Source organism: Camarhynchus parvulus, chromosome 24, assembly GCF_901933205.1.
Source record: "Camarhynchus parvulus chromosome 24, STF_HiC, whole genome shotgun sequence".
Taxonomy (NCBI): Eukaryota; Metazoa; Chordata; class Aves; order Passeriformes; family Thraupidae; genus Camarhynchus; species Camarhynchus parvulus.
This window is the reverse complement of record NC_044594.1, coordinates 7,598,111-7,613,027: the sequence shown is the minus strand read 5'-3', so window position 1 is coordinate 7,613,027 and position 14,917 is coordinate 7,598,111. Positions and strand designations below refer to the sequence as shown.

The window sequence follows — 14,917 nt, the reverse complement described above, 5'->3', positions numbered from 1 at the left end:
TAGCCCAGGTTGCTCCAAGCTCTGTCCAGCCTAGCTTTGGACACTTCCAGCGATGCGGCAGCCACACAATCAGGAGAAATTTCTCCCCAACATCTCATCTAAACTATTTTCTGTCAGTTTGAAGCCATTCCCCCTCCTCCTGCCAGTGCATGCTGTTGTAAACACTCTCTCTGGAGAGGGATACACAAAGCAGATCACAGTGAACTTCCTGCAGGTACAAAAGTTCCCACGTTATTTTAGTTCTGACATCAGGGAAATGGAAGAAAATAAAGCCAGCCTGCTAATTTTTAAGCCACATGGGTCCTCCACCAGCACAGCTGCCAAGCAGTGACACAGCTTAAAGAAAGACCAAGGATTTATAAAGATAACAAAGGACAAACTCCTCCAGCATCTCCTCCAGCATGTTTGAGAGCTGCACACTGTGGCACTTTTAAAGAAAAAATCTCTTCATACCACGGTAAAAAAACCCAACCCAACCCAATACAAAACATCAGACAAACTCATGCACAGCATCTGACAGCCAGGGCTGGCTCTTTTTAATTGGAGAGACAAAAAAACCCAAGTTTTAAAATACAGCCATTGAAAAGACGACGAATTAAGAAACATGTAAACACAGCAGAGGCTTAATTACAACTTGCACTGCTTGGTTTGGTACTTGCCCAGTCCCCTCTGCCTGGGAGGGAGGGAATGAGCCAAGTCCAGCACAGAACCACCAGCTCAGGGGGACAGGACTGCCCCTTGACATGCTAACAGAACACTGCTCTGGAGTACCTTGTCCTGGAGTGAGCCCAGCACATCTGCTCCACCCCACACAAACACAGGGCCCAGTGCTAACAGGCTGAATGGTCCTTCAGATTCAGTAAAAATGGGGATCACTTCTGAATTCTGGTTCCACACACGGGGACATGGGGTAGGAAAAATGCCTCAAATCAATGTTTAGGCTCAATCAATGTTTAGGCTCAATCAATGTATAAGATCAATCAATGTTTAGGCTCAATCAATGTATAGGCTCATGCACCTTTTCCAAAGGAACCCTCCAGGAGTGATGAGCACATGTTGAACAGCCACCTCCTTCCAGCCAGGCAATGATCTCACACCCAACCAGGCAGGAAAAAAACACTCCTGGAATGCAGAGACATCTCCATCCAGGGGGTTTCTTTCCTTCCACATGGCCTACAATCCAGGGGAATAAAGGAATAAAGGCAAGGAGGGAGCTGAAGGGAAGCTGAAGAAGATTGTAAGGGCACTGCTGTGCTCAGTTCCCCTTAGCAGAAGAACAGTTTGCTATCCCCAAGAGCTCCCAAAGGAGCCTCACTTGTCCCTAAAGGATTGTGCCTGGCTGCAGCACAGCCACTTCCCCCAGGGGAAGGCGGGAGGCAGGAGTGTCCCCAGTGACATCCAGGGTCCCCTGCCATGGCAGAGGTGCCCAGCCCTGCCCTGGCACAGCAGGGTGATTGTTGTCTGCAGGGAGATTTTGCTCCAGCCTTGGGAAGGCAGGGCCCAGCCCATGGCACAGACTCCCCGTGGGGGGACAAGCAAGCCAGGTCCTCAGTGGGGCACAGCAGAACCAGAGGGTGACACAAGCACTGGGCAGAGATGAGAGCATTAGTGTCCTCTACAGAGCGAGACTGGCCAGCTCTACTACAAACCACAACCTTACACGTGGTGAGGAAAAGAAAACTGACTTTGGCAAGCAGAAACACACATTTATCACTGAAATACAGTAGCTGTCATGACAGAAAAAGCTCCCCTTCCCACCCCAGCCCCACTCCCTCCACCAGCACCGTTGCACTGAACACAGCAGACACTTCCATTTCCCAGACACCTGCTCCACACTCAGCTGTAGGGCAGAGGAGCTTGATTCCAGAGCCAAAAGGAAGCTGGACAAACTAACAAGCCACAAACTCAGGGAAATCCAGACAAATCCCACTTGACAGAGCTCCTATCCCAGCACTTGGTGCAGGCTGGTCTCTCCCTGGGGTAGGAGGTGTCACCACCTGCTTGAACAGGATGGACATCCTCCAAACTCAGGCAATCAAGTCTACAAAGCCACATCTGATTTTTAATGGAGGAGTGACTTCCTTCTGGGAATGTTCTCATGAGTCTACTTAGCTGAAGGCTAAAAGCAGCTTATTTTAAAAAAAGAAAACCCACATTCAGGTTCTCAGTTCACTGCGTGCTCTCAGACCTCGCTGGTGACTTCAGCTCAGGCCTCAGGAATGTGTCTCTGCAATCAGAGCTCTGCCACCCTTCCAGGTGCTGGCTGGCTCCTTCCAGCAGCCCACACTGGCCTGTTTGAGCCTCCCACAACAACTGCATCCCCCTTCTGTCCCCACTAACCCTCGTCCTGCAGGCACGAGGCAGCAAACCTCAGCAAACCAGACCACACGTGTCCCCACACGGCTGTCCATCCCCACACACAGCCACAGGCAGGGCAGCATGGGCAGCACAAACCCACCCACAGGAGAGCCCCCAAGAGCTCCAGAGCTGCTCTCCACACCTCCCTGCAGCAGCACCTGGGAGCTGCACGAGAGCAGCAGCCGAGTGTGGATCTCAGGACAAGAGTAGGAAGGCACAGCTCGTGGCCAGGAGCCCTCCTGGCCCCACTTGTTGCCCACCCATGAGCACTGGGACCGTCACCGCTCTGCCCACCCGTGGCACCTCCTCCTGCAGCCACACCTCACTCCCTCCTACCAGCCACAGCTCCTGGTGGGACACAGCCCGTGCTCCACAGGGCTGGGTGGCAGTCCCAGGGCTGAGTCACCTCCAGCATCCAGCTGCTTGTGGCAAGGAATCCAACGCCAGCACGGAGAGGAAGAAGGGGAAGCAGCGAGGGGATGACACCACAAGGTTTCCAGCAGGCCACACCACAGTCTCTGATCCCTCCTCTAGCTCCTTCTGCTAGGACCTCCATCCAGCTCATCACAGGGCAAGATTTCGGAAAGGCAAGGCAAACATCCATCCTGCACAGCCCCAAAGCACCCTGCACACGGCAGCCTGGGCCTTCCCTCGCTCTCTCCTTCCCCACAGCCCGTGGGAGCCCTCGGGGCACAGAGGAGATCAGGAGGAGATCAGGAGCTCGGCCATGGCCTCCAAGGAATGGATGGACTGGGCAGTGCCACGGCACCTCCACTGCAGCTGGCCGAGCCCTCCCGCCCCGTCCCACCCCGCCAGTCCTCCGAAGAAAGGAATGAAGTCAAATCCGGGTGTTTATTCAGTGAGGTCCCTGGGTGTCCCGCGGTGCTGGGGGGTCCCGGCGCCCCCCGGCCTCACTGGCGGCCGTTGTTGTCCGCGGGCTGCCCGGGGGCCTTGGCCTCGCCGTGCGAGGAGCTGCCCTCGAAGCGCTGCGACGCGATGGCCGCCTGGTGGGACATGCTCTTCCTCACGATGTCCCCTTTCCTCCACAGCACCACCTCCTGCAGGGACACAGCAAACGCTTGTCAGGGCTCCTGAGACCTTCCCTCTGCTGGGACCCTCTGCTGAGATCTTCTGCTGAAACCCTCTGCTGAGACCCTCTGCTGAGACCTTCTAGGACCTTCTGCTAGGACCCTCTGCTGCCCCACCCAGCCCTGCAGGCTGAACCAGGCTTGGTGTTTCACCCAAAGCCAGGACACACCTGGCAGTGCCTAAGGTGAAGCACCGAAGCTCCACCACTGAGCAGAAAAGACATCCCAGGCAGGCACTTTGCAGACTCCTCCTCACCACCACCCACATCTGACCTGCATGGACATTCTTCTATATCATCCTTCCATGGGATGAATCTCAAAATGGACATTCTTCTAGACTGTCTTTCCACTGGCTGAATCCCCAATTCCCAGTATGTCCTTGGAAAAGCATCCCAATGAACCACGCACAGGTCCAAGGAGAACAGCAGCTCTGGTTCTCACCTGCTGTTTGAAGTAGCGCCTCTCCTCCTCATCAATCAGCACCAGGTTGAGGTAATAACGCACAGAGAACTTCTTGTTGATGTCCCTCATGGTTGGAGTCAGCTCATAGCCAGCCAGAAAGAGCCTGATGGGAATGGACTCCCCTGGAAAGGGCACAGAGCTGTCAGCACAGACAGGATGCAGACAGAAACCAGGAGAGCAGCAGCAAAACACAAACTCACACGGCCACAACCTTTGTCACCGTTTCCACAAGTGGACTAACATGAGCTAGAAGACCTCAACTCCCTCCAGAAACCAGCATGCACGGTCCTCAGCCAGATCCTGCCCTTGCTGACAGCTATTCCAGCTCCACTCTAACAGCACAGGACTCTTTTGGGACCTGCATCAAGACAGCACTGCAGGAAAAAATGAGTAAGGTGACATTTTCTCTAGCAGGTGACTCTGCTGGGCAAAGAACAGTGGCACAGGAGATTGGCACAGAGCAAGAACACCACCTCTGCTCTGAGCTGCAGCAATGCCAGCTGCTGGCCCGTGCCAACTGTGAATTTATAGCTGGTTCTGCCACTGCTTCATCAAAAGAATTATGATTCTGTCTTATGATTCTGCCCCTCATCACACTGGAGAAGGAAGGGGATCCGATCAATCCCCTGCTCTGAACCCACAACAGTGGAACAGGATGCTGAGCACACAGAAGACACTTCAAGGGTCATATTCCCACCCCAAAATCCTCCAGGAGAGCAGTGCTGGGGGTTCCTGTGCCCTCTCACCTCTCACAGGTGCCCCATCCATGATCTCGTACTTGGCTATGGTGTCGTTCTCGTGGTACACGTTGGGCCCCGTGCCCGTTGTCTCCCTCTTGATGATGTCTATCTCCATGTGCTTGATCTTGATCCGCACCAGCAGGAAGTAGATCTTCCCCACAATCACATCTTTTAAATGGTACCTGGCACCAGAGGGGAGGAAACACCAGGATCAAACCCTGTGCAGCAGAGCAGGGCTCAGGCTGACATACAGGAACTTGCTGGGCAGGCACTTTGCTCTCATCCCCAGCAGATGGCAAATCAACCACCCCCACCAGCAACCAGCCCTTCATTTCCATCCTCTGCTCTTTTGGAAACCCACAAGAACATTTAGAACCAGCAGATAAATTAAAAACATCACTTCAGGCTGAATATCTGCAAGAAACCCCTGTAAGAGCAGAGGCTCCAAACTCAGTATTTTAGATCAATTAAAACCAACCCAAATCTCTGAATCATTTAGGTTGGAAAAGACCTCTGAGATCACTGAGTCCAACCACCACTTGCAGGGAGATTTGCCAGCACCAGCTGGGAAGGATGCACTAAGAGTAGTTTAAAAGAGCTCTTCCCACCTTCTTTGCTGGAGTTAATTCCCACTTCAGCTGTATTGCCTGGAAAGGAGCAACCACTGCCTTTTGGAGACACCTGGAAGTACTGATCTGGATACAGGCAGTGGGAAGTTACAGCAGGAATTTCATGCTGTGCTCCAGGCTCAGTGAGCCACAGCCATTGCTTCCCACTCCCTGACCCAGAGATAAGGGGAAAGGAGAGGAACCCATGGACCAGGGAGGATCTGAGCTGCCTCCCAGCCTCTCTAGAGCACGTGTGAGACACAAACTTTAAGGAATTTAGAGATTTTAGTGGAGGTGAGGTTTTAGTTAGAGATAAGCTTTATTGGAGTTAATTAAAATCAATGGGTAGGCCTTGATGAAGTTCAGAGTTAGTAGTTAACTAATAATTGATTGCTTGGCAACACAATGTTTGGTTAGCTGGGTTTATAATGAAGAATATAGAAATTGATAAATTGTTTTTAGGAACATAAGACAATTGTGGCCTCCTCTGTTCTGAAACCAAATGAAGATGGGGAATGGGAGTTCTACCAAGGGTTCATTTGTCACATTTGCATTGAAAAGGTAGAAAGGTCAGAATGAGGAAGACTTCATTTACTTCCTCATTTTGGGACCCCTCCCCATGAAAGGGATCATTGACCCATTTCAAGGAACAAACTATGCATGTTTAATGGCTTTTGAACTAATTACCATGCTTAATAGCTTTTGAACTAATTACCATAGGAAGTGGGGAATGGGATGTACCAAAGTTATGAATATTTGTATTTTGGGTATTCAATACCTGTACAGATAAAAGGGCTCTGTAATCACCTGTAAATTGTGGTGTGTATTTGGGAGCTATCCCACAATAAACACACACTTTGTAACTCTAAACTGTTCGAGAGTTTTTGGATATTGGTACTAGATCAATATCCATATTGGGAATGGGACGTACCAAAGTTATCAATATGTGTTGGTATTTTGGGTATTCAATACTTGTACAGATAAAAGGACTCTGTGATCACCTGTAAATTGTGGTGGGTATTTGGGAGCTATCCCACAATAAACACACAGTTTCTAACTTTAAACTGTTAGAGAGTTTTTGTCTGTCACAGTTGGATATCAGTACTAGATCAATACCCATATTTTTTACTAAATCACGTGGACATGGAATTCCTTTGAGGAAACCCCAGCAGGGGGATCCCCAGCTGCTCCTGAGCCACTCACTTGGACTTGTTGTACTCGAACTCGATGTGCAGGCAGTCCTCAATGCCCACTTCCATCTTGATGGAGGAGTTGAGCTCGGGGTAGGTGCTCAGTGTGTGCACAACGATGTCCATCTCCTTGACCACATCGTTCAGCCGGCGGCTCACGGTGGCACGGAGGAAATACCTGCAGGGACAGTTGTCACAGACATCTTTTATGAAAAATCCTTTCCTTAGGATCTTTTCTCCTGAGAAGCTGAGAGGCCTCAGGAACAAAAAGTAAACAATGGTTATCTGCTGCTGTGGAATGCAACAGGTGCATCTGTGATTGGTCTCATGTGGTTGTTTCTAATTAATGGCCAATTACAGTCCAGCTGTCTCAGACTCTCTGGTCAGTCACAAGATTTTATTGTCATTCCATTCCTTTCTTTGCTAGCTTTCTGATGAAATCCTTCCTCTTTCTTTAGCGTAGTTTTAATATATCATTTTCTTTTAATATAATATATATCATAAAATAATAAACCCTTTCTCTTTCTTTAGTGTAGTTTTACTATATCATTTTCTTTTAATATAATATATATCATAAAATAATAAATCAGCCTTCTGAAACATGGAGTCAAGATTCTCATCTCTTCCCTCGTCCTGGGACCCCTGTGAACACCACCACAGACAGTCCCTTCCCAGCAGGGTCACAGCAGGGACAGCCCCAGGGGTGCTTGGGCTGCACTATCCTTACTACACAGATCCATGTAAAGAGCTGAAATGCATTTCAATGCAAATCTAAACAAAACGTGTGATCAGCTCAGCAGATCCACTGAGAAAGTTCCTTTTTCCCACTGAAGCTTGGAACTTTCTCCTTGGCAAGGTGAGGTGCTCAGTTCAGCTCATGCACAGCTGAAAGGAGGGCCAGCATTTCAAGAACAGGGAATGGGGAATGTCCAAAGGGATGAAATAAGCAGGAAACCAAAGAATTGCCACAGGGAAGCAGAAGAGCAAGGAAGCTCCTCTTCCCATGTCATTTGCTGTTACACTGCTCTTTTTCAGTCCAGATCTGACAAAATAAACCCACAGCAAAAGAGCCCCCGGCTCTTTACATGTACCTGTCCCTGGAGCAGCCAACAGCCCCCACTGGAAAGGGCAGAAGGGAATTTTCTGATGGAAAAGCAGAATCCTCTCAGCTTCCAAGCATTTGTGAGCCCGGGTTACCTAAGCCCTATTTTGGGGATTTGAGGAACAGCCTGCACATGTTCAAACCACTGCCCTTTTGCAAGATTACATCAGGCAGCACAGCCACACCTCCCAGTGCAGATCTCAGACTTGTCCAACCCCCACTTTGAAGGCAGTGAAAGGATTTTCAGTCGACTGAGTGCCTTGATGTGAAATATCATTTCTAACATATGAACAAGGCACCAGCGAAGCATCTGTTTGCATACAGAGCACAATTAAAGTTGACAAGACTGATTACAGCAAAAATATCCCCACTGGAGACTAAACCAAACAGTTTATTTTGATTTTTTGAATTATCAAATAAATTAGCAAGTATTTGACTCAAAAGGGGCTGATTTCTCTTGTCACTCAAAGGGGAAAAACAAGTTCCACAAAGAGCCTGATGCATGCTTGTAAAATAAAGACCTCAAAGGCAGCCTTTTACAACTCAGACACCAAAATTAATTTGGAGTTCTGCATCATCAGAGTGAATATCAGCACTCACAGAGAGCAGAACTGGGGTCAGCCAGGGCAGGGGACTCACCTTAGCTTCACATTCTGCCCCGTGTAGGACTCGTAAGGTTTCTCCACGTGTGTGAACTCAAAGTCAAATGTTTGTGATTGAGTGAATTCCCCAGGCCGGGCCAGGTCCTTCACCAGGGATACGAACTCGTGGTGGTTCCCTCGGTCATAGTAGAGCTCTAGGAAAATGGAAATCCAGGTTAAGCTGAACCCCACGTGACACAGGAGATTTTCAGCAACTCTCTTGTCCAGGTCACTCCTTCCTTCGACACCATTCACAGAACCTACCAGGGGAGCTGCACTTTTCCCTGCTCTCCATCAGAGCCAGGTGCAGGCCACAACTTTCCTCCCTGAAACAGGAAGGAAAAGGTCCACACAGCCTTCTTTACTACCATAAATCAAGAATTTGCCTTGGGGAGGCACGAGTCGCCTATTATCAATATTAAATACGGTTTGTAGCTCATGCAAACCCTTCCAATAGTCTTCTGCATGTATTCCAGGTCAAAGGCATTGCCACTGTGAGGAAAAGCCACCACTGCTTGTGTGGAACAGCCAGTGACAGAGCAAAACCGAGGGGACACAATGATTCCAACTGCTCCTGCTTATCCTTGGGCAGCAGAGCCTGAGTGGCCTTGAGTTGCAGCAGGGAATAAATGACAACGCTGATCCTGCTGCACAACCACCCTGTGTGTAGGGAGGCAGCTGAATGCTCCAGCCCATGGGTAACACATTCATGGCCATGTGAGCACGGTGAGGGAAGAGCTCTCACGTCTGGAAGCACTGCTCAAACCAGCTCCAGTGACCAGCACTGCCTCGCTTTTCCCCACAACCCTCCCACATCAGCAGGAAACTACAGGTTTCCTCATTTAATGAAAGCAATCCTCCACACCTCCACTGAGTTTTCAGCCTCAAGACAAAGCAACAAAACCCTTCAAACTCTGCAATTTGCATGAACAGCTTGGGATTACCCAAACCATCAATGAAACCTGCCCTTCCCAGCCCTGCGTGTGAGCCTGTGCCTACAGGACACCCACACAGTCCTTCTGCAAGGCAAAGCCTTTCTGCTTAGATGAGCAAACAAAAACCTAAGTCATCACACAGTCACACTCACAAACTCAGTGTCAGCACTAAACTGTGCAGAGGAGGCTTCTGAGAGGTATTAGAGGTGCTCAAGAACTGCCGTTTAGCCCTCCTTGAGATGCACAATGAGATTTCAGCTTTTAAGTGATGCCTGTTCCTCACAGCCCTTTGCTCACCTTATCTCTCTAATGGAAATTTTGGCACTAGAGCTCCCCTCGCTTACGCACAACAGCAAATGTCACCAAGCTCTTTAGGCTGGGCAGGTGACATAAATAACCCAGCCTCTGTCTGTGCACTGAATTTGGGTGTCCACTGAGAGGAAAGTGCTCGCTGATGTGACAGGGAGAAGCCACGTGCCAACAGAAAAAGAGGAAGCAGCCACAGAAATAGAGGAATCAGCCCAGACCATCGTGACACACGATGCAGAAGGCACAAATCAAAAAAGCAAGGGGAGGCAGATGTCAGTGCACTGAGTTCTCTGCTACCTCAGAAGGTCATGTTTGGCACCCTGCAGCCTTCAGCAGAGTGATGTTTCCCACACGCCAGCCCGTCAAACAGGTATAAGCTGTAATTTCAGGTTTTCAGAGCTATAAGGTTTAGAGACTGAGGAAATAACCTGCCAACATTTCAGTGGCTTGCTCAGGCCACAGCCACCAGAGGTGAAACCATCTGGAATGGGGTCTGTGCTCACCTGGGAGCAGGCAGGACCCAGCACTCTCAGTCTGGCCTCTGGTACCTGCTCTGGAGCATCTTCCCTGCAAAACATGCCTCCTTCACATCCCAGTCCTCCTGCCTGTTAAATTGTCTCACCTCCACGGTGACCTCGTGGCAGCAAGAAGTCAGAATACAAGATGGAAAGCATTGAGAAATGCAATTAGTGGAACAAACTTCAGTGATTTATCTAAAAGGCCTGAGGGGCATAAGGACTGTTGTGCAGCCACAGCAGCTGTAACACACCCTGCTTGGGCAACAATGTGCATACAAAGCAGTAATTCCATGCAGCCATGGCTCAAAAGTCTTCCAAAACAGGGAATGAGTTGCAGGCAAGGCAGCACAGCAGAGACAGTGGAGCAGGAAACAAAGTTCATGCTTAATTTCCACTGGGAACTGCATCAATAGGAGCTCATACCCTGGCTCCTGGTGAACAGCCTCACCTACACTCCATCATTTATTTACACACTCCTTTCCTTTCCAAAAACCAGAGTCAGGCACAAGCAAAGCCAATAAAACTCACAGCAGCATGGGGCTGGGTGGGAAATCTCCTGCTCATGTTCCCTCACCACACGATTTGCAATGCAAAGGCTGCAGGCCCTTGGCTCCAGCAGTGATTTTGGGGTTTAGAGCCAAGCACAGAGAGCCACAGATGTGAGGCCTCGCACGCAGCCACGGGAAGGAACATCCTGAACTTATTTTGGCTTGTGGGGCTCAAGGCATATCCGTGGAGCAGGGACAGCTCCGCTCTGATGGAGGAGTGGGTGTGGCAGCTGCCTTTCTGCTTTGGAAGCAGGAAATATTAAACCTGAATTGGTTACACGCACAGATAACCACAAGTTTTGAACAACTTGAAGTCACCCAACCAACCGTGCAGGGCGCGTGGAGTAGAAGGTGGGATCAGCCAAGGCTCAGGAAAGGGGATCCACCCAGGTAAAAGGGATGTAAGGACAAAACCCACCCCATCAGCACCCTCAGCATCCCTAAGAGGATGAGCAGGCACACGAGGGAAGCAGGCAGGCAGCTCCTGGAGCAGGAACAGCCAGCCTAGGGAGCAGGTCGGGGCTGACCTGCAGCTGCAGCACGGAACCAAAGCGCACCCGGCTTGGAGCTGAAACCGGTGACCGAGCAGAAGTGAGAAATTAGGACAGGAGAACAATGACCTGGAAAAGGACTGGAATGCCCTTCCTTCAGCCAGGGCTCAAGCCTGGAAAACAGGCCAGGCTCCCCAGCTCGGAGGGTGGAATAATGTCTGGCAGCCGTGGGAATGCTGTGTGCAGCCGGGAATCACTCGGGAGCAAGTGGAACCTGCTCAGCACCAGTGGGATCCCAGTGCCATGGGGCACAGCAATGCCCCCAGACCCCCAGTACCAGTGGGATCCCATGGGGCACAGCAATCCCCCCAGAACCAGCGGGATCCCAGCACTGTGGAGCACAGCAATGACCCCGGTACCAGTGGGTTACCATGGGATGCAGCGATGCTCCCTGGACTCTCAGCACCAGCAAAGCTCTCTGGATCCCTGGTACCCGCAGGGATCTCAGTACCATGGGGCTCAGCAATGCTCCCCAGACCCCCAGCAGCAGTGGGATCTCAGTGCCATGGGGTCCAGCAATGCTCCCCAGACCATTGGCACCTGTGGGACGCAGTGATCCCCCCCGGATCCCCGGCAGCAGCGGGATCACCGTGCGGTGCAGCGCTGCTCCCGGCACCCACGACGGCCCGCAGGCCGCCCCGCTCACCGATCTGCCCGATGAACTCCACTTTGATGCCCTGGTGCTCCAGCCGCTTGTTGGGGTTCTTGAGGGTGAGGACCACCCTGCCCGACACGGTCTCGCCGTCATAGAAGAGGAAATATTTCTCCTTCTTGCCTTCCTCCGTCTTGTGCTCCACCCGCCGCCGGCTCTCGGCGTCGCTCAGCACCAGCTCCAGCTCCGGGCTCTGCCCGAACCCGAAGAAGCTCATGGTCCCGGGATGCGGCGCGGGCCGGCGCGGGCGGACCCCGCGGCCCCGCTGGCGGATCGCGGCCGGGGCGGGGCTGCGCGGGGCGGCGGCGGCGACGCCGGGGAGGAAGCCGGGGCGGCGGCGGCAGCGGCGGCGGCGCGGGGGGCCGCAATGCGGCAGCGCTGCCGGGGCGGCGGCGGCGAGACCCGCGCACCGCGCACCGCGCACCGCGCACCGCGCACCGCGCACCGCGCACCGCGCACCGCGCACCGCGCACCGCGCACCGCGCACCGCGCACCGCGCACCGCGCACCGCGCACCGCGCAGCTCCGCCCCGGCCCGGCCCGGCCGCGCCCGCCCCGCTCCTTCCGGGGCAGCGACGCCCGCCGCGATTGGCCCGCGCCGCCCCGCGCCTGCCATTGGCGCGTTCGAAGGCGGGCGGCGGCGGCGCGATGGCGGCGGAGCGGCTGCGGAGCGCGCTCGGCGGGTGGCGGCTGCCGGAGCTGGCCGCAGGTGCGGGCCGGGAGCGGGGTCGAGGTCGAGATCGGGATTAGGATCGGGGTTAGGATAGGGATCAGGATTGGGAATGGGGTCGAGGTTAGGGTCAGGATCGGGACCGGTTTGCCGACCTCTTTTCCGGTTTTGGTCGCTGCGTCTCTCGGTCTCTCTGTTTCCCGGTCCCGCTCTCTGTCCCAGTCTCTCTGTCTCTGTCCCCGTCCTGGTCTCTATTCCGGTCCTGCTCTCTGTCCCGCTCTCTGTCTCTGTGCTGTTCTGTCTCTCTGTCCCGCTGTCCGTCTCGCTATCGCTCTCTGTCCCCCTCCCGGTCCTGTCTGTTTCCGTCCGGGTCTCTGTTCCGGTCCCAATCTCGGTGTCAGTCTATGTCCCGGTCTCTCTCCCGGTGCCGGTCTCTGTCTCTCTCCCGTTCTGTCTCTCTGTCCCGCTACCGCTGTCAGTCCCGGTCCCTCTGTCTCTATCCCGGTCCCGGTGTCAGTCCCGGTCCCTCTGTCCCGGTCCCGGTGTCAGTCCCGGTCCCCCTGCTCTCTGCCGGTTCCGGTGGCTCTCCCCGGTCACCGGGGTGCGGCTGATCCGGCAGCTCCTGGCACTGACAGCGCTGCCCTTTAGCGCGCCGTGTCCCGCTGGATTTGGGCAGTCCGTGTTTATTTTGAAGCCTTATTTTGGGTGAAACACGTGTGTCGGAGAAATCTCCCCCCAGGCGCTTATAAACACTTTTTTTTTTTTATTTCTCTCAGGGTGGGTGGACACGGTGTGGAATCTGGATTTCACGGAGACCGAGCCTCTGGATCCCTGGATAGCGGAGGAGATCACGGCCGATGGGCTCGACGCCTTCACCCGCCTGTACAGCGCTCTGGCGCCCTTTGCTGCCGGGGACCCGGAGAGCACAGAGGTGACATCCCCTGAGCAGAGCCAGCCACTCCCACTTTCTCTTTTTCACATCTGAAATTGGCAGAATATTAAAAAACTACTCAAATAGTTCTTTCTCTGTGTGCTGGAATATTATATTATATTATATTATATTATATTATATTATATTATATTATATTATATTATATTATATTATATTATATTATATTATATTATATTATATTATATTATATTATATTATATTATCTATTTTATACATTATGTATGTTATTATATCATATATTATATACACTATGTATATTATTACATATTATAGATATTATTACATCATATGTTATATACATCATGTATATTATTATATATATTATATAAATGATATATATTATTATATATATTATATACATTATGTATGTTACTATATTATATATATTATATACATTACTATGTATTATTATATTCTATATATTATACCTAGTATACATAATATTATTATAATTATTCATAATCAATATATTGTAACAATTAGTAATTTCAATTTATTAATTAATATACTATAAATATTAGTAAGATTAATATATTATAGATATTAATAATTACAGTGTATTATACTTACTAAAACACTTTTTAAAGCATATATTACATAGGGTGTTGGTCATGGTGGCGCCTGTTAAAATCTGAATAATGGCTAGTTTGGGATATCCATGTTATTATGGGATTCCTGACTATTCCTGTTTTGCCCTAGAACGTCTGGATCTTGTTTGCTGAGAGCAGCCCATCCCACCAGGCCCTGGTGGCCATGCTGCATCACTTTGTGCACGTGGGCCAGCACAAAAGAGCCAACGCACAGCAGAGGGTGTTTGCTCTGCACTCAGCTGGGCTCTACCTGCTGCTGCTGGAGATCCCAGGTGAGCCCTGAAATGTTCCTCTTCATGCCTGGGACAGCACAAGTCAGGCAGGGTCGGGTTTGTAACAATTCCAAGTGGAACAAGTGGTGGCTCTGGGGATTTCATCCTTGGGGATTCCACGAGCTGAGCATGGTGTGAGTGCTGAGCATTGTCACTGGACTCCTGTCACAGAGGGGTTTGGTGGCCCTAGAGCGGGTCTGTGTCCTGTGACAAGGTGACCAAGGAGAGTGCACAGAGCTGGAACCACACAAGTCCCTCTGCTTTGACAGTCAAGGCAGGAGCTTATTCCTGTTCCTGCTCTGTAAGCAGGGAGCACTTCACTGTGCAGCACATTTGGATGGGTTTTCTTGTGAAAACAAAAATATCAGTTTAAATTGACCAGCAGCTGAGTGTTTCCAGCAGGTTAGTTCACAGCTGGATCCCTTTGTATTCCAGCAGGCCCTGAGGTTTTGCTGATGCCCAGGGTGCAGCTGGAAGGGGTCATTCAGCTGGTGATGCTGCTGGAATGTGTCACTGCTGATGATCCATCAGCCTGGTGCACTTCAGGCAGCTCTTTATTCTTCTCTTGAGCTTTCTTTGGCTCTGGGGCACCTGTGGAGAGATCACAGAACCACAAACTGATTTGGGCTGGGTGGGACCTTAAAGCTCATCTCATTCCATGGGCAGGGACACTTTCCACTAGACCAGGTTGCTCCAGCCTGGCATTGAACACTTCCAGGAGTGGGACATGAT

General features: G+C 51.3%; 2 protein-coding genes across 4 annotated transcripts in view; one reads left to right on the top strand and one right to left on the bottom strand.

Moving 5' to 3' along the window:
• Nucleotides 1–486: 486 nt before the first annotated feature.
• On the bottom strand, nt 487–12,034 carry VPS26B (VPS26, retromer complex component B). Its single transcript, XM_030965014.1, has 6 exons — nt 11,697–12,034; nt 8,188–8,344; nt 6,460–6,624; nt 4,655–4,830; nt 3,888–4,030; nt 487–3,416 (listed from the first exon to the last, which is right to left on the bottom strand). Exons 1-6 carry the CDS (start codon nt 11,917–11,919, stop codon nt 3,270–3,272), a joined length of 1,011 nt encoding a protein of 336 aa, XP_030820874.1. The 5' UTR covers nt 11,920–12,034; the 3' UTR covers nt 487–3,269.
• A 315-nt stretch (nt 12,035–12,349) lies between these two features.
• The window catches only part of NCAPD3 (non-SMC condensin II complex subunit D3), a 38,050-nt gene continuing 35,482 nt past the window's right edge, over nt 12,350–14,917 (top strand). For 2 of the 3 annotated variants that reach the window (XM_030965023.1, XM_030965022.1), the window contains exons 1-3: nt 12,350–12,410; nt 13,148–13,302; nt 14,023–14,185. In XM_030965023.1, coding sequence (XP_030820883.1) covers nt 12,350–12,410; nt 13,148–13,302; nt 14,023–14,185 — 379 coding nt within the window. Of the gene's footprint in view, nt 12,411–13,147; nt 13,303–14,022; nt 14,186–14,917 lie in introns of those variants that run through there. The other variant, XM_030965024.1, reaches the window with a different exon arrangement.